The sequence below is a fragment of the Myiozetetes cayanensis genome, unplaced genomic scaffold (genome assembly GCF_022539395.1).
Source record: "Myiozetetes cayanensis isolate MyiCay16 unplaced genomic scaffold, myiCay2020 scf2-11, whole genome shotgun sequence".
NCBI classification, from domain to species: Eukaryota; Metazoa; Chordata; class Aves; order Passeriformes; family Tyrannidae; genus Myiozetetes; species Myiozetetes cayanensis.
In genome coordinates this window covers 43,619,774-43,639,428 of record NW_026087411.1, presented here as the reverse complement: position 1 = coordinate 43,639,428, position 19,655 = coordinate 43,619,774, and the positions used below count along the sequence as shown (strand labels likewise).

Below are 19,655 nucleotides of genomic sequence, written 5' to 3'. Positions count from 1 at the left end.
CATAATATTTTTGTAACTAATAAATAATAAAAGAACTCTGAACCTTATAATTGCTAGCCAGCACTCAGATTTTATATTTTTATTTCTTTACAGGATCTGGAGTTTCATGGAGTAATGAGATTCTACTTTCAAGACAAAGCAGCTGGAAATTTTGCAACAAAATGTATCCGTGTCTCTAGTACTGCTACAACTCAAGATGTGATAGAAACTCTTGCGGAGAAGTTTCGACCAGACATGCGAATGTTGTCATCCCCTAAATATTCACTTTATGAAGTGCATGTCAGCGGCGGTTAGTATTTATTCATGGAGTCCTTCCTGCATCCTCACCACTGTCATGTCTACCCCTAACCAAAATATCTTTAGGTTTGCCCCCAGCTTCTGAACCACGTAAGACTTGAGTGTTTTGTCCTTAAATATGTTGCTGCTAATTGCTTTTTGAGGGGGTGTATTTAAAAATGTAATTACACGTATCAGACCTGCATTTTATGTAAATTTTGATTATGATCTATTAAATGCTGTGCCTGGCATCCTGTTTATTTGTTGACATTTGTGAGAGAGTTGCTATTTTTAGGACTAGTTGGTAAGGACTAAATTTATAGTAAGAGACTAGAAATGTTAATTTCGGAGCAGTTAAGAGTATATCCTCTGTTTTTGAAGTTGTGGGCGTTTGATAGGTAGCCTTATAACACATGTTGTTTCACTGCTAAACTGGGGGAAGTTCAACTTAGTAGAAGGTAAAACTTAGTTTGAAGCCGTTGTGTTTCTTAAACAGATCCTTTAATGTTACTTGTGAAGAGCTTGGATATCAAAATAGCCTTTGGTACTGCTACCATTTGTCTCCTTCAGGCTGGAAGGTGATAATGTGTGTGGTAGAGACAGAAATAGGAGAAAATAGCTTTTTGTTGTGTTTTTTCCTTTTTGTACTTCAGAAGCGTACACAAATCATTGAATTACCTTAAATTCTCCATATGAAAGATTGAAAATAATTTAAGATACAGAATGGAACTTTACTGGGATACGCTTAAGTTTTACTGGTCTATGAATGATGATTTGGTGTGAATTATATGGGATTAGGGAAAAGTTCCTGTGTCATCACTGGTTTAAAGAATGAATAGTATGTGGCTTTATTTGCTTCAAGTTTCTTTAAAAATCTGTTAGTACTGTGCCTGGAGTCAAAATGGAATGATTTGCTTTGCAGAGCAAGTTCCTGATGTTTTAAACATGACTGAGGCATGAGAGGTGCCTCAATCAATAGGAGAGTTTCTTATTAAATAAAAATAACTGCAAAGACGTAATTGTTTTGCAGTGCCTATGTACAGTCTCCTACTTCTCAAAGGGAGATCAAATGGCAAAATTTGGTTAAGTTTTTAAACACTCTTTCAGATCTTTTCCATGTACTTAAAATAGATGTAATACACTAAGTGAAATTTTGGGTTGTATATATGCATTATGGTGGGTTTTTTGGGGGGGAGGTTTTTTGTTTGTCTTTAATTTTCTGATCTCATTTATTTTTGTGCAGTCTTTTTAGAATATTATTTCTTGGACCACAGTCAGACTGCAGTCTAATTTAAAGTAAATTTAAAATAAGGAAAATTAGTATTTGATAGTCTCATGAAGTTCTAAAGTTTGAAACATTGTAACTCTAGATCTTACTTCTCTTCCTGAGTGATAATCCTGTGTTCCCAGACTTAGTTCTGAGAAAGGCATTGTTCAAGACTACTTTATAGGGACTGTTAGCTTATGTAGATAGATTACACTTAGGCTGGTTGCTAGAAAGGGGACATGCATTTCTGCCTTCCCAGGCTTTCTTTCTGACCCTATACTTAACAAGATAACATCCACTGATGTGTACTGTTAAGTAAAGCTTTTGGTTTTTTAAGAGCTTAACTTTTTTCTAAATATCTTGGCTCTTGAGATGCCAAATAACTGCTACTGCTTTTCTGTTTTTTTTGAAGAAGAAAGAAGATTAGATGTAGATGAGAAGCCTCTTGTTGTGCAACTAAACTGGAACAAAGATGATCGAGAGGGAAGGTTTGTCCTGAAGAATGAAAATGATACACTTCCTCCAAAGGTGAGTCTTTGTAGAGCTTGCTAGTGGTAACAGCAGTTTTGAACTGTGTGGGACTTGCTTATACAGCAAAACATAATTTCTACTTTTTAATTCCTGAAAACAATTGCTGCTAACAACCTTTCGTATCAGGAGTAAGTATTTTTAAATACTTAAAATGCATCTTTGCCACATAGCATTTTTGTGATCTTTCAGATGGCTTGTGAGGGTGTGATTCATGTAGCTGTCTAGTATTGGAGCATGTCATGCCCAGAAAACTTAGACACTTAAACTTCAAAATTTTCTCAAATAGAATATGATGCGTATCCTACCTCTTGTGAAGCTTTTAAAAAGGGAGACCAGAGGGAGTTAAATAACTAAAAATTGTTACCTCCCTAGGTCACATTCTGTTTCTTGAAAAAACTGATGGGAAACTGTTTCCTTTTGTGGAGGGGTTTTTTGTTGGTTTTGTGTATGGGGGGTGTCTGTTGGTTTTTTTGGATTTTTTTTGTCTTCCAAATGGAAAATGAAAGACCTACCAACATCAGCCTTACAAAAGTTTCCTTTGATATTAGTAATTTAAACAGTAAATTAGATTAGACTTTGACTCCTGAAGTCATGTAATTATATATGTTTTAGGTAGCTTGAATGCTTATAGCTGTGAGAAACATGCTGTTCAGTGTGGGCTATCTTAAGGCAAGTTTTTCAGCTTGGGCTGAGCACTAAGCACTTTTGCTCTTGGAATTAGAGCTTGTTAATTTTAAAAGTGCTTTGGGTACATGAGCTTGTACTACTTTATTGGCTACAGGATATGTTCATGTTACAAGTGGGAAGGGAAAGTTAATGATGTCTTGCACGACACGTACCAACATTGCTATTCCTATTCGTTAAATGATCTTCAGTTTTCCTTCTCTGAGTTCTTCACTTCCTGATAGAAACAAGAAAATCTACATCTTCTTCCTCTCATACTCTTTAATGTACTCTATCTACAGAATGCAAATGAGCCAGGATTACAGGTGTCTTATGTATGCAAGGAGCAGGAATAAGGGAACACTGGAAGGGCAACTCGGAAAAACACACCATAGGGGAAAAGTCCTTTGTCATGTTTTTCCTTCTGCATTTTTTTCTGATGTGGCATTCCAAGACGGGTGTTTTGAAAGCAGATTAAGCACAGTGTTGTTATTTTTACTAGGAGGCAGAAATATGTTTTGCAGCCTTCAGTTAATCTTTTAGGCCAAGTAGATAGCATTATTCAAGTAAAATTCTTCTGCTGCTTTACTTTCTTGAGTAGAATCAGTTCATACTTGCTTTGGAACATGAGGTTGTATTTGCCTTCTCTGTTATTCTCAAGAGTATTAGTCCCATCACTGTGTAATGGAGTACTGTTGCCTGGAGTACTGTTTCTGTGTTAGTGATAATATGTCTTAACCAGATTCTTCTGGGAAGTTAAAATCGATACTAACTTTTCATTGGACTAAAATTGATGAAAGTTGTCTTAAACTCATTTATTTCAGAAAGCTCAGAGTAATGGCCCTGAAAAGCAAGAAAAAGAGGGAGTAATTCAGAATTTCAAGCGAACTCTTTCAAAAAAGGAAAAAAAGGAGAAAAAGAGGCGTGAAAAAGAGGCATTGAGACAAGCATCAGATAAAGATGATAGACTTCTTCAGGGGGATGATATGTAAGTGGTTTAAACTTATATTTTTAAAATTAAATTGTAGTTGTGTTTAAGTGCTTTAGCAAAAGATAAAGCACGAGTTACAAGCACATACTAACTCAGCTTCCACATGCTTTGCAGTATTGTAAATCATAGTAAAGTTAGGGTTATAAAGTAAAGTTTCTTTAATGACTTTCTCCCTGCCTCCATCTTTAAGAGCTAGAAGACTTCTTTTTTCTTTGAAAACTAGCAACTATCAGTATTTAAATTGATGATTTCTTTCAAGTGAGCAGGGGTACGTGAGCAGTGTTAACCCTAGCAAAAGTGAAATGCACATAAAAACAATAACTTAAATGAGGCTCCTATGTATATGGATCCTACTGCCCTTCTATCCTTTGTGAAGTAATGAGCATATATGTATTTTAAGCATTTAATGGCAATTTTTAATTTTTATCTAAACTAACTTGGCAGTGAGAATTTTCGCCTTGCAGCTGAGGTTTACAAAGATATGCCTGAAACCAGCTTCACTCGCACAATATCCAATCCTGAGGTGGTTATGAAACGGCGGCGACAGCAAAAACTAGAGAAGAGAATGCAGGAATTTCGCAGTTCTGATGGCAGACCAGACTCAGGTACTTGGATTTCTTCTCGTTAAGTTATAAACAGTAAACTGTTTACTGAGAGAATATTCTGAAGGCCAACAACCCCTGTAAATTTGACTTAACTTTTGCTTTCTCCAACATTTTTTGTGCATGGCTAATTTATCAGTGGTGTAACTGAATGCAGAATTTGTGAAGGTAAGATTCCACAGGAGTTGTTTTTTGATGAGTGCCAGTCAAAGCTTTCAGTCATGGCAAATGGGTGGGAGAGAATATGCCCGTTGATCTTGCTAGCCCTGCTGAACTGGGAAAGAAGGAAGGATGTATTTTGACAAACAGAGGAGGCGTTCTGAAATAATTGTCATTTGTTGTACTAAGAACAAGTTGAATGACCTGAAAGTGCAAATGCAATCAGAAACACAAATAAAGGGTGTAAAGGACTGATTGTTCAGGTCTGCACAAAGGATTCTGATAGATCTTGTGAATAACAGTGATTAAGTATTTCACATTCATGGGGTGGGGATACAACAACAGTGGTTGTATAAACATCATTAGAAAGGAACAAATGAAGCAGTGTTAGTACTGATAAAACCTCAAATGCTATATTCTGTCCATGGAAGAGTAGTGAAGAAAGAGTTAGGGGTGTAGAAAACATTATCTGAGGGAAATCTCAAATGAGCTTTTTAAAGAGAGAGGAGATTCTTGAAGGTCACAACAAACTTCCTGTCAAGATGGGAAAGGTCTGTTCTTCAACCAGTCATTGTCACTGTTTCATTTTTACTTCAGGTAATACCAAGTATGGTGAAACACTGGGAAAAAGTCTTGATTAGATAAATGAAAGAAGTATCGCTGGAGTTTTTTACCAACGGCAGTGATAAATTTATTTTGAGGATGTTATGTAACTTTTCTTGTCTTAGTGGATTGACAAAATGATTCCCGAAGGTGTTCATTCTCTACATTCTGTTACAAATATAATGAATGACTGCATGTCTGTCTTTTTATTCTCTGGTAACATTGTTAATTCCATTTTGTTTCCAAGGTGGGACACTGAGAATTTATGCAGACAGTTTAAAACCAAATATACCATACAAGACAATCCTGCTGTCCACTACAGATACTGCAGACTTTGCAGTTATTGAAGCACTGGAAAAATATGGTCTGGAAAAAGAAAATCCCAAGGATTATTGCATTGCTCGCGTAAGTGAAGTTACTAAGACACAATCTTCTCATGTTTCATATTTGTTTGGGGTTTTTTTCTTGCAGTAGCTTCCAAACTAAATGGAATTACTATCTTCTTTTTTTTTTTTTTAAATCTAACAACCTTAGGAATTTTCAGGTGGCCTTTCAGATTTTTTTTTTGTTTTAAGACCTAAATCTTCCAGTCTTACTAAATTACTCCCTGCTATATATAAAAACATTAATACTGAAAGTAACATATTTCTTTACTTGGCACTGTGATGTATGCTTATGATTCACGGATGTATAAACTAATACTTGATCTTGTGGATACGTAAATTTGTTTGTAAAACTGTTTCCCTGAGCTAAGAGCGTCCGCCTAGAAGTGGAAGTGCTGAGGCGAGCTCCATCGTAAAAGGTGTATATTTGTATGCTGTTGCCTTAAAGCTTTCAGCAATAGCTTACCACCATTACAAATCAGAAAAGATTAAACTTTTAAGTGAAGCTTATGCTTGTTTTCAGAATTTAATTATTTTAGGAGTCCCAAATGAATTGTATAGAATTGTTGTTTCTTAGAGGTATGGCTTTAATCAAAAAGTTCAGTACTGATTAAGGGTTACAAATTTCTGACCATGTTATCTGCTCAAGGAGAGTAGTGAGACTTGAAAACATCTGATCCTTGTTTGAGTCCAGTCTTGACTACGTTTTTGGCTATGACTTGTCTAGTAAACTTGCATTTATTGCTCCTTAAAATGGTGAAATTATGGGAAAAAGGTTTCTGTCTTATCATATTGATGAGAGACTACCCCTTCTCCAGTGCATAAAGTACTGCTGGTAAGCAGTAAGAAAGCAGTAAGTGCTATGCTCTGCACTTTCTAGCTGCTCTAAAGGATGTGGATATATCCTTGATCTAAAAGTTCTTTTCTGATTTGCTTTTTATGATACCTTATGACACCTTAGTGTCTGCTGTGCTTCCGGCCTGTAGTGGTATAGTTAGCTGGGAATAGATTTGTTGCTCTAATGTTATGAATAAGGAAATTCTGTGATGGTAGTGATTTTATAGTTTTGTAACTGTGAACTAATGTTAGTTTTTATTTTTTCAACTGTTTTATCTTCATTCTAGACATATCTTTAATGAAGTTCTGCATATTTTATCTTTATCTTCATTATCCTGTAATGAGGTTTCCAACTGTGAAAGTTCGTTTTACTTAAAGTAAAACTTTACATAGGTTTTTATTATAGAGGGAAATAATTTTGTAAGTAATAGGTTCTTTTAATGACACAGTATGTTAAAAATTGATTCTCAGTTTTGGCTGCAGAGTATGTGTAGTTTTAATTATGACAATTATCTTCATACTGTGGGTTCTATAAATGATTCTCAGTCATTGATCTTATTAGATAGGTTCCCAAATTGACATTCTAGTTTTTCTGCTGGTTTGAGAGAATCACAGTAGAGACATTGTGACTGAATTTGGAAGATAGCTTTGCTTCAGTCTGTTTAGTTCAGAATTAGAGGACATCATGATGTATTACAAAATATCTGTGTATGGGGGAATTTATTGAACTGATTCCACACTTACCCAGGAAACTATTACAGGTTACTCTTGTTGTAGTGGTGGTGTTCCCTGTTACCTCCTAATATTTTCTGATCTTTTGTGGGGATGTTTAATATAGAGAATAGTCTGGAGAATGTTGTTTTGATCTTGGGACAGGTTAACAAAGTCTTAGCTGTGAAACAAAGTGATTTTTTGGAAAGCACTTCAGTAAAATATTTTGTCTTTTCTTAGCAACACATCTTACTCATACAGTAAGTTTCTGTACTGAAAGAAGTTGTGTGCTTATATTTACATTTGGAATATGAGTGGTCTTCATTGACTAATAACAGATTTTTTTTTTTTTTTCAATAATGCTGAGTGTAGGAAACCTTTGTTTTGCTCACCATAAGTCATTGGAGCTGGATAAAATCTGGTTGGCCTTTCTCATTGCCTCTGCTGATACAGTCTTGGGTTTTAATAAGTTAATCTTTCTTTTATGAATAAAGTTGAGTATTTTAAATCTTAACTTTTAAAACCTACTTTTTTTCAAATATTTTATGAAGTTAATTTTCTTACTTGAAACTTTAAAATACCCCAGCATTAGTTGGATGTGTCTTTAATCACTGTTCTCTTTTTTTGGAAACTCACTAATACACTGCTAAATTGGTCCAGTGGTCATTGGTACTCCTTTTATATGGCAGTCTCATAGCTGTTCTTTATCCCTAATAGGGGATATTTGCCCTTATTCTTTTGACATTTACAGTTCTTTGTGGAAGTCAAATCCTGCACATGTTTCTGTTCATTACATGTGTTGGGTTTAACTGTGTATACTGGAACACATAACTTCAGTTTCTTACTAGTTGGGATTTTTAAATGTTTTGTCTTCTTTGAGTGGCAGATGAAGTGTCTTCAAAGAAGACTTAGACTGTTAACATTTACTTAACTATTAAGATGTATTTTAAGTTACAGGACAAGACCAGTATAAGGTTGCATAAGTACCTGTAACAAAGTTCACTCACTCCTGAAGTTTCAGGAAGGATGAACATTGTAATATTTTTTTGTAACACCGTTGACAAACTTCTGCTGTAAATGTCATTTTCCTGTCAGTTGCTTGCTTTCATACACTGGTTTGCGGTGTATCGGGCTGTGCCTCTGTGCCTGCTTCTGAAGTGCTTTTCTATGTAAGCAAGTAAACACAGGTTTGTGCCAGCGAGTGTTTTACTTGTTTCAGTTTGCTTGGCTGGAGTTTCCCTGAGTAATATGGGGTTCACTGCACATCTCTGAAGATGTCAAATTAATTAGACAGTCTCCCAAGCTACCTGTGCATATTCACTTAGGGCATAAGACTTCAGGCGTGCAGCAAACCAGTTAACTCCTAAAAGTAGTGTCTTGATTAGACTTCTGGTTTAGCATGCACTTATTTTTTTAACTTGAGGGTAAGGCATAAATAACTTTTTGTAATGTCAAGCAAAAAGATGCAGTTCATGGTGAGTAGTTTTGGGTTTGTTTTTTCAAGAAATAGTCATTACAGATGTAAGGCATTAAATATTTTTTTGCAAGATGCATTGAGGGTTGTTTTGCAGGTTTTTTTTGTTTTCTTGTGTTTTGCTTTGGGTTTTAATTTTTTTTTCACTAGGGGCATATGCAGAGTCTGTGTTCCCAGCTTGTAAGGAAAATTGAGGATTAATTAATTATAGTAAGCAGATATATTCACATACACTGTAGATATGAGGTTTTTGCTTGAAAAAAACATTAAAATTACAGAAGAACTTATTAAAGACCTGTTATAGCGTAGGATTTTCTTGTGTGAGACTTTTGTTAAGGACAGACCTGATAACTTGATCTATCTATATTGTTAAACCACAGTAAGTATTTGAGAATTATCTTCTCTATTTTATTCCAGCCAATGCTTTGGAAATTAAGTCTGACGTTGCTATGGTCTTCATTTACATTTCTCAGCTTGTATTTTCTGCATGTTCCACTGCATTTGAAATTAATAAATACAGAATTGAATGAGTTCATTATAATTTATATATGCTCATGAATACACTTATGACAGAGCACAGTGTATTTTTCCTAATTCCCTGTTTCACATTTGTTTCAGTTCGTAGGTTGTCAGCTGACAACCTGCTTTCAAGATATGTGATCTTAAGCTGGTTTTACCCATCTGTATTTCCTGTGCAGTTGCAGAAGTCAGGGAAGTGTCTGTGCCTTATCTCAGCAGTGTGTATGGATGCAAATTCATGAAGAGATATTTAAGTGCATCTGTTTTTAAAATTAAAGCAAATCTCTACCCGTGATGAGCCAAAACTCAATCACAATATAGACTTATTCCTATGTTTTCCGTTATTCTAAAAGGCAGGAATTTCAGCTTTATGGGTGACACCGAGGCAGCATTCACCTAAAACACAGATGTTTTCTAAAGAGGCATCACAACAATCAGAAATGTCCTAGCATGAATAAGCTCAGATATGGTGTTTTTTATCTTTCTTTGTGTTAGGTCACATGCTTTAAAGTGAGATATGTCTGCGTTATCGGCTCCTCCTGAGAGAGGAGAGGAATGGGTAACTGGCTGGGAGGATGAAGGGGATCAGTGCTTTTGTGACCCCTTCTTCTCTAGCTTGTCTAGTTTACCATTGCTGCCCTTAAGCCCAACACCAAGAACAGATGCTTATCCAAGTTTCATGGCAGAAGTGATATCAGGTTAAAGTAGTAAGACCTATGCATTTATATCTTATCTGTTCCTCTGATTTCACTGCATTTGGGTTTTCTTTGGTTTGCTCCCCAGTCCAGTATTGGTCAGCCCCTGGTACAAATGCTGCAGCATGTGTTTCTTGTATTTTAAATATTTACCCTCTGTCTCAAGGGCTTTGGAATTTTAAAAAATTGTGGCTTGTTGAATAAGGCTTGAAATACAGTGTTACCTTAATTAGCTAATCAGAATAATCCCGTAGGTATAATTGATTTTAAAATGTGAGATGTGAAATAGAGCGGTTTAACAAGATAAGATTTGAATGTAGATGTGTTTCTATTTCCCTCTGCTTTATACATTTTAATGTTTTTCTCCCTTTATAATATCTTGTCTATTTGAAAATCTAATTAAAGATAATTTAATTAGTCCTATGTTTAACCAGCTTTTGCATAGAAAATGTTTTAAGGTTTACATACTTTTGATCTTAAATGTACTTGTTTCCTGCTTGGAAGAAGATGAAAGGATGTTTGAGGTGGATCTGTGAGAACTTGGTTAACACAGAAAAGGGTGTGGAGAGGAGGCAACAAATGAGTGGAAAGCCTCTTGAGGGCTGCAGCATAGTAGGGTGCTGTAGCCAATAGCTGCATCACTTCCCAAGGTGTTACCTTGGGTCATAGTTCAGAGATGGGAATAATTTGAAGCAGTTTAAAATAGAACTGTCTATGAATTTAAATAACATTGTTAGGATAACAAATGAGGGAGTAAACTATGTTTTATTTTTTGATTCAGCTTTGAAAGATCTGTCTAACTCAGAAGGTACTCATGCACTGTAATACTTCCTGTCATTGTTATTTGTGCTTGATCGCTGCGGGGAGCAGTAATGCATGAAATCACGGGCAGTGCCTCCTTCAGTCAGACTTCATGAATCAAGGTCTCCCCCTTCCTCTGCCTTGCAAGGGTGTAGCTGTAAAAGGTCAGAACAGTCGGTAGTTCTGTTCCAAAAGCATACTTAGTTTTGTTTCTTCCTTAGAGCTAGACATGAAGCACTCATGTGAAATACTCCAGTTATACCCTTTGTCTCTGTGGAGACCAGGTAAATTTTGGTAAGATAAGGAGTCAGGAGATATGGCATTGTCTTTGCCAGCTTGTGGTGTCATTTCTGAAGATACCTGTGTTGTGTTAGCAGAATGGCATTAGCAAAATGTAAGGCTGATTCCAGTGTGTGAAATAATAAAGGAAACTTCAGTTTTGTAACTGTCATCTCTACGGATTTTTTTTTTTTTTTGCCTTGGCTGTTGAATAATTAGAGTAATATTTTTTTACTAGAAGACAGTCTTATTTGCCTTAAGTGTAACTTGCTTTTCTTTACTTTTTAAATATATCTGGTGTTCTGGGAGGTGTGATTTAACTGTAGCAAGAGACCAGAAAGGAGAGTTAGAAAAGTCTTTGAAAGCAAAACGCATTCCATGTTACTGAATTCTTTGGCCTTATCTCTTGTTATAAACAACACATGTAAAAAAAAAACGTAATCAGAGGATGTATCCCTGAATACTCTGTTCTAATTATCCACTAACAGCTCTGAAAACTGGCAATTCTTTTCTAGGTCATGCTACCTCCTGGTGCTCAGCACTCTGATGATAAAGGTGCTAAAGAAACTATTCTTGATGATGATGAGTGTCCACTGCAGATATTCAGGGAGTGGCCTAGTGATAAAGGTAGGTCCAAAAAGCTTAAAGAGATGCTTTGTACCTTGAGTCCTTGCTGTGGACCCCCTATAAATTGAGAAATTCTAACATACGTTTTAGTACGTTTTGCTTTTGGGTACCTTTAATGTGAGGGAGCATTAGAGTTATGTACTGTTTCATTATGCACTGTTTGTAGTATTACGTCTTTAGGAACAGAAAGGCTTTACATTTTATCCTAAAGTTTCTAAATTATCCACTACGGAGAAGTATGCTACTAATTTTTGTGTACTTACTTCTAGGTTTAGACTATTTTGGAGAAGTGTCAGGAGTTTAGTAATCTGAAAGTCATCCTGTAGAACACTTGCAAATTAATAGATGTTGGTTGTGTTTTTGTTCACTGATAGTGTGACTCAAAGGATGTATAATACTGTGTTTTAGGAGTACTAGTCTTTCAGTTGAAAAGGCGGCCTCCTGATTATGTCCCAAAGAAAACCAGGAAAATAACTGAAGGAAAGCCATTAAAGGGGAAGGAAAGAATTGACGGGTCTGGCTACGGCTCTTGTCTTCCTCCTGAGAAACTACCATACCTGGTAGAATTAAGCCCAGGTAAGCATTCTGATTGTCTAATAATCTAAATTACGTTATTACATGGTCATTTGGATTTTCCAAAAGTAAGCACCAGGATTTTCCATTGTATGCACAAGGAAGTCTGTGGGCAGTGTAAGTGAATGCCACATCAGTTGTTCTTCTGATGCCAGACCCTAAATTGGACCTGTTTAAAGGTAGAGCTGAATCTTTCTGTAATACCAGATTTTTAGCAGTAAATTTTTGGACTGTAAGAAGAGGAGAAATTATTTAGTAAGACTTTATTAGTATGATTGCAAGTATGAAGCTTTCAGTGTTCTAAAAACAAAATAAAAAAAAATCCTTCAGTCTTCAACTTTCTTTGGATTTTGGAATTTAAAACTTGATAATAAGTAAAGAGTGTAACATGTCATCTTGTCATTTGGGATGGGAAACCAGAAAAGCACTGCTCAAATCTGATTTGTTCTAGATTCACAAGTATACTGTAGCATACCTGGAATTTGACAGTACCCTGCATGGAAAATAACATTTTCTTAACAGGACAAGAACATGAATTTTTAAATCAAACTTAAATGTTAAACATTCTTCAGCCTATATGGAACCTTCAAATCACTGGCAAGGCTGAGTTTTATTTTGGCATTGTTACAACTCTCTGGGGTGTGTTGTAATTTACAGTTAATTTTATGATGTGGGAGCATCCAGGAGAGATTGGGTATAGCACAACTGACACAACATACACAGCATGTACTCTTAATTTGTATTGTCTTCGTGTTTAAAGATTTGGATATGGACCTAATTTCAATGATTTAGTTATACACAACTCTTTTTCCTATTTAGTGTCACTTGGGTACATTTGAGCATGGGTCACTTGGGTACATTCAATCAAATGTTACAATTTGAAGTGGTGTTGTTTACCTTTTGAGAAGCAAGTATGGAAATTGGTACTAAAACCTTTCATCAAAACTGCAAACAAAAGATTAAATTCCTGATCAAATAGTGTGGGATTTGGTGGTTTTTTTTTGGTTGGTTGGGTTTTTTAATCCAGATGAAGTTAGCGGTGCACAGAATATACTAAATTTATTATTCTCTTCTATATGGTGAGGTTTGGTTTGCGTATTAATATTTTGAGTTCTTTTAACAGTACTTCTGATTTCTTGTGCTCTGAACTCATTACTCTTCACGGAAAGTAGTATTGCAGTGTTGTGCTTGGGCAGTGGAGCAAGACATCCATTAACTGAGGGAGGAAAAACAATCTGGAATGCCACAGGTGTCAGTGCTGTGTACTAAGCCTTCACACATTGCCTGTGGGACTGACCTATTGTTCATGATTTTCTTCTAACAGCTTGTTGTCGCTTTTCTAAACAATCAGGATTGTTTCATTCAGTAGCTTTGTAGTACTGATGTCTTTATATTCTATACAGTTTCTGAAGTTGAAAGAGTTTAATACACTTCATCCTTATAAAGTGAATAAGTGTTTTCTGGCTACGGTTTCACCCTTTCCTGTCTTTTCTTTTCTTGCCCTCCTCCGCATGTTCTGCATGGTATCTGTCCTGCTGGTGCTGCCTTCACCTGGGTCCTCTGCATGTGTTTCTAACCCCAGGGAGAAGGAATCACTTTGCCTACTACAACTATCACGCTTACGAAGGTAACACTGTATTTAATACTGTTCTCTCATTAGTCACTAAAAACTTCACTCACTGTAAATCTTGTGTTTCTTTTTGACAAATGAAAGGCTATCTTGTTTATCTTGGTGGTTTTTTTTTTTTTTCCAATGGACTGCTTTGATGAAGTAATTACCTGTCTTGTCAACGGCCATTTAATTACTCGATCTGTGAACAAGCATCAAATATATCATGAATGTGCTATTATCCAAAGAGTTCAATGTTCCAGCTACAATTAACAGCTAAGTTTCATAAGGTGGTTTTAAAGCAAGCAGTGTAATGGTAGAAATAAAAAGTTCTTTGATCCGTTTGCCTGCAGAATTCATAGTTAAGAAGTGTATTGGGTAAATGGCACAGAACTTAACCATGCTTCCCACTGTTTGACTGCATTGATGCAGAGGATGAAATCTGTGATTTTTGTGTGAAATAGTTTGGACCACTGGTAAAGTGACCTTACTTTTTACTCTGTAGTTTTCCATAGCGTCTTTTGGTATTTCTACTGCCTGGTTTGTGGTGTTGCCTAATGTATGTGGTGTATATCAAAGAGTTAGCCATGTTAGACTGTAGAGTGTTGTTCAGTTTTATCTGTAGTATATGAAATTGATAACCTAATGTACAAATCATCATGCTTCCTTGATTCTCTGTAGCATTTAGAGTAATGTGCTGATACATCCTGGTTTGGCCAAACAGATGAGAATACAAAGCAACTTTCTTCATCATGAAATGTCTTACCAAAGTACCTTTTCCTTTTCTTACCTTTTTTATTCTCAGTTTCCTCATTTGATTTTCTAGACTACTATAAAAGTACTATAGGTAGTAGTCAGTGTTGCTCACCCTTTCTTTCATGGTTGTGGAGTACAGTACTGGTGTTTAAAGAACTCTGTTTAAACCTATGCTTCTAGTGAGGCATTCAATTCTTTGAATTGAATCCAGACTGCCATTTCATTAATACCATTATTCTAGAGAGTAGAATAGCTTTGTAGAGTGTGCTGAACTAAAAAGCATGGGTGGGCTCTGCAGGAACACTTGAACATTAAGTAGAAAGCTTGAAATTTGGTTGTGTCTCACTGGAAAAAAAAGACAGTCTCTTAAATCTTAGCATGTGAAAAAGAGGTCTTCATATTCTAGAGTCCAGTGTGTCTCTTTGGAACAAAGCACTTCAGCATATTTGTATTTATTATAGAAATATCTCCTGTAGAAATGTCCTGTCTAAACGTTGGCTGTTTATATTCTTGCAGAAGAGCCTAGCAGATTGATGCTTTGTGCAGTTGTACAAATTCAGTAAGTTTGCTACTGAAGTTAGTCCAGTTTTTCCACTTGTCCACAGCTGCTGATGTTGCTAGTTGTATGACTGGCTGAAGATTGGATTCTGGATGGTAGAAGATGCACTTCAGTTGCTTGTGGCTCTAAATGTGGCAGTGAGCAACTGTCTCTGTATCCAAGCCATGAAATGAACCAATAAACTGAGATGAATCTGATAGTAATAGAAATACACTATCTGACTGATAGACTGAAGTGAGATTTGGCAGCACTTTGAATAGCTGATACTGTCTGTGTTATCTGTGAATATGGCTACTGATGAGTTCAGGGATGTTATTAACTTCAGTTATTCAATCATAATATATGAAGGCTGAGAAAAATGACAAAACCACAATTTTTCAGGATGTGAGTCTCTGAGATCTTACAAGCCTAAAATCAAAATTACAAAACATTAAAAAAAAAAAAAGGCAAAGCCATAAAGCTTTTCTCCTTGCTTTATCACAAAAAGAGCAACCCTGAGCTGTAGAATACATAGCATTGGAAGATGTGGAGGACATGCAGGTATAAGAACTCAGAAAGAAGAACTGCAGGAGGTTGGAAAAGTTTGAAAGCCTTGGCCAGGGTGTTCTCCCAGCCAACCTTCTTTCTGAGAACAGAACTGCAATATATATGTGTAACACTTTTACAATTAGTTTGAAAGAGTTTTGTTCTCCATTAGAAGAACAGTTTATAAAATAGTTTTCCATTGGCTTTTTCTGCTGGAAGTGCACATCTTGTCTGAAATTTAATAGCAGAATTATCTCCTGAATTTCACATGGGCATTTTGAGTCTTCCCAACCATCTCTTGAACTTATTACAGTTTAAACTCTTAGTGCTGAGGAACTTGTGCAGGAAATATGCTTTTCAAATGCAGATTTAACTAATTCTAATTCAGTAGATGTGAAGTCCATTGTGTGACCATTTTTGTTCAGCTTTGGGCTTACTTAGTTTGGTCTGGTTCTAAGCCTATACTATTTCTTAGCATTGTTTCAGGCATTAGATTAGTGAAATCAATTGAAATTAAAATTTCCAGAGTAGTGTAGGGCTCACCTTATAGTGGTGAAGTAACATGTTTGAAATATATATCCATGAAGGTCAGCCTTATTTTTTTCTGTTGTTCAAAAAAAAAAAAAAAAATATTGTGTTATGAATCAGTGAGTTGATGTGCTTACAAAGTGAACGTTCACTTCACGATACATTCTCTTTGTAAAACTGGTATTTGAAGTATGAGTGTTGACTCGTAACTCCATAAACCAAGTCATGAAATCTATCCTCCTTAGCTAAGGGCAGCCTTCATGGACTGTCATATTTTGGGGAGTAGGGCCTTTGTCATAGGTATGGCAGAATCTGTGTCCTGCTGCAGTGAGTTATGAGGGATACATTCCAAACAACATTTAGGTGAGCTTACAGCTGTTGAAAAACAGGAATTACAACACTTTACACTGTAGTATAATGCAACCTTCCTTCCCTCTTGCATCTCTTCCCTAGAACAAAAAGGCCTTTCATAGTTTTGTAGAATTTACAGTAATTATCTTCAAGATTAAGAGACCTTTTACTGTAGAAACTGACTTTTACTGGGTGGAGTATTATATGTTCTAAATAACTTTTGAGTAACTCCTTAAATCTTCATCATTTTTGTGGGAATTAAAAATAATATTTGTATCTAGTGCTGTTCTAAAACAAGTTTTTTTCATGTTTACAATGGACTCTGCATAGAAATGAAACAGTCTTAATATGCCTCAGCAGAAAGATTGTGATACTAAAATATATTTCTTACATGAAAGCACATTTTTTGTGACCTGCATCTATATTGAGGATATACAGTAGTGCGAGGTAAACATTAGTAGAAACTTGGTACTGATTAATTAGCCACAAGTGCTGAACTCAGGGATGAGATCAGGAAGCTCTCTTAAATAAGCGCTTGAAAACAATAGTATTTTATAAGATATCTTGCAGAAATATATAGGAATATTTTAAAGGTGGTGTTTTTTTCTTTTTAAGATGTCAAAAAATGAAAAAGTAGGGGTCAGTGGGAAGTATGTTTAGTATGGGGTGAAATCACTAGACTGTATAGCTTGTTTTCTAATCTGTATATAAAGGGCTTAGGAGAAAGTGCCATAAGAAATTAAGTACAAAAGCCCTAGAATAACTAGCCCTGACTTTTATGCCACTGACTTTTTTGAAATTCCAGTATTTTTGCTTGTTGAATACAGGTCCCTGTCTCCAAACTGTATCTTGTATCTTTTGGGTGCCAGATTTACCAAACTAGAATATGGGTAGGAGGAGGAAATGCTTGACTTTTGGATTCATAAATAAATGAAAGAAGCTACTCTAAGTTTTGGGGTGTAAGCTGTGGAGAGACATAATAAAAATTCATGTAATTCGGTATAAGCAGACAAACGTATTCAGTAACCTATTACAGTCTGCTTTTGGTGACATTGAGGGTGCAACTATATAATTTCTGATTTAGCGTTGTTAAGTATTAAAAACTGCACATGATTCAAATTGCTTAAGATACTGCATTATCATTACCTTTTTTTGGGTATGATGATATTAAATGTATGCCTCTCTAGACTCAAATATAAGGTTTTAATAAAAGGCTTATCCCTGTACCTAGAAAACGTTTAGAGGAGGGAGTGCTGTTATGATTAATGCTTATTTTGTGATGGATGACATACTAATGTAATGGCAGTGATTCTGTGTTCAATAACTGGATATTAGTGTAGTGTCAGCACTTCACTTTTGTATTTACAGTACCAGTCTATGGACTATCTGTGCCTGGTGTTTTGATGTCATATTAGCATCCCAACAACCCCAGGAGTTGGATACTACTACTATTTTATGGTTAAATGACTTGCATTCTGATTTTAATAATCAGATCCTGGTAGTAATGCTGGGATTCTGCTACTAGATTTATGGAGGTTCGTATTGACTTTCACTTAAAGACGTGAAGATGACTAGTATCCTACCACAGACTGTGTCACTGTATGTGCCATGGCTTTAATACTATTCTCTAATGCTTTTTGGGGGATGACTTGAAATCATTGTTCATTTCCACAGGTAAGACATTCTTTGTCTTGCAGCCTCCCTTTTTTACATCTTTGCTTTGGAGAAGAGATGGTAGAGAAGTCAGAAGTGCCAGTATTACTTCTATAGCTGATAGTATTTAAAGTTGTAGGATTTTCTGGGAAGCAGGGAGGATTTGTATGTATGCCAAAACCCATTTGTGTTAGCCTGTGAAGGCACCAGCTAAAATCACGTACACTTTATGTCCAGTGTATCTTGTGAAATTTTGTTCTACTTGGACAGTATGTGCTACTGGGGGGAGTAGGAAGATGAACTTTGTTGTTTACCTCATTTTCTATGAGATGAAAATATAGGTTAATGGGACTATAAAGATAAGGCCAGAAGTGCTAAAGTGCTATATATTAAGCTGTTGTAACTAAACATTATGTAAGATTCTTTTTTAATATTGTTCTAGTTCAGTGTCTGATGAATTGGAAACAGTTTGGTATGTGGACCACTTGACAACAGATATTGCTAATAATCTGTACTTCAGTAAGATCAGAAAATTCTGTTACTATAGAGATCTGCAGCTATTTTGTTTTCCTAATCTTTGAACCCATTCTGGTATACCCATATAAAATCTTGGCGTTTAACAAAAATTGTATTGTTCAAACTACTAGGGAATAGAGAAGGTTTTTCAAAGTATGTTCAGAACAGTAGTTCTTGATTACTCTGTTCTTTGCATTTGTAGAAAACGGCTACTCCGAGTAGGCTCTGTCTACTTTCAGTGTTCTTGCATTACAATGAACAACTAAATTCCCAACAAATCTTGAAAGGATGTCACTCAGTTTTTTGTGAACATTGATATTCTGAATTAAATTGCAATAATGTAGAAATATTGTGTGAATATTTAAACTTTAATAACTTGCAAATTAATATTTATTACTTGCTGTACAGATGGTTCTGACTCCAGAGATAAACCAAAGCTCTATCGTCTACAATTAAGTGTCACTGAAGTTGGAACTGAAAAATTTGATGACAATTCCATTCAGGTATGGAAAAAAGCAGACTCAGGTGACAGTACTGATCTGATCTGTAGTGTGTTATGTGTAATTGTGGTAACTAGTAAAATATGCTATAAATACCCTTCAAAGCTAAAAGGGAAAAATATTGCTGCAATTTCATAATAATGGTCATAACTATCGGAATTTATTTCCTTCTTGTGTTAACAGAAGGGTTTTATTATTTTAAGTAAGGTCTTTATCATTTAAGGATTTAATTATTCAAAATGGGGTTTTCTGTTTCATAACTGGATCAAATGGTGCATATCAGTGTTATTATTGTAATTGCTTAATGGCTTTCAAGTCCTACTCTCAATCCCTTTGAGGTAGAATTTCTTCAGTGTATAAAGCAAGCATATTTGTGTGAAGCTCATGCCATGTAGTCTCTTATAGCACCCTGGGTCCATGTCAGTGCCGTTAATTGACTTGCAATCTCACAATTGCGTTGTGAGATTTCACATCAAAACAGCAAGTGGAAGAAAACGGTCAGAACATTATATGACCAAAAAAGTGAAAAACTTTTTGTTGAGGGATTTCTGCTGCGCATGTTAGTTAAATGTGTGTTTTATTGTTCTTCTTGCAATGAAAAATGAAGTGAAACTCACTGATGGTAGTACCACTCATCTGTGTTAAAGTCATAAGCAACCAAAGTTAA

General features: G+C 35.6%; 1 protein-coding gene across 23 annotated transcripts in view; it reads left to right on the top strand.

Moving 5' to 3' along the window:
• The window catches only part of AFDN (afadin, adherens junction formation factor), a 123,061-nt gene that overhangs the window by 36,195 nt on the left and 67,211 nt on the right, over positions 1–19,655 (top strand). For 13 of the 23 annotated variants that reach the window (XM_050315627.1, XM_050315633.1, XM_050315614.1 and 10 more), the window contains exons 2-10: positions 94–289; positions 1,956–2,071; positions 3,562–3,725; positions 4,173–4,333; positions 5,340–5,497; positions 11,307–11,418; positions 11,827–11,994; positions 13,574–13,618; positions 18,897–18,991. In XM_050315627.1, the coding sequence (XP_050171584.1) occupies positions 94–289; positions 1,956–2,071; positions 3,562–3,725; positions 4,173–4,333; positions 5,340–5,497; positions 11,307–11,418; positions 11,827–11,994; positions 13,574–13,618; positions 18,897–18,991 (1,215 nt within the window). The remainder of the gene's footprint in view (positions 1–93; positions 290–1,955; positions 2,072–3,561; positions 3,726–4,172; positions 4,334–5,339; positions 5,498–11,306; positions 11,419–11,826; positions 11,995–13,573; positions 13,619–18,896; positions 18,992–19,655) is intronic. The other 10 variants (XM_050315621.1, XM_050315628.1, XM_050315626.1 and 7 more) reach the window with 3 other exon arrangements.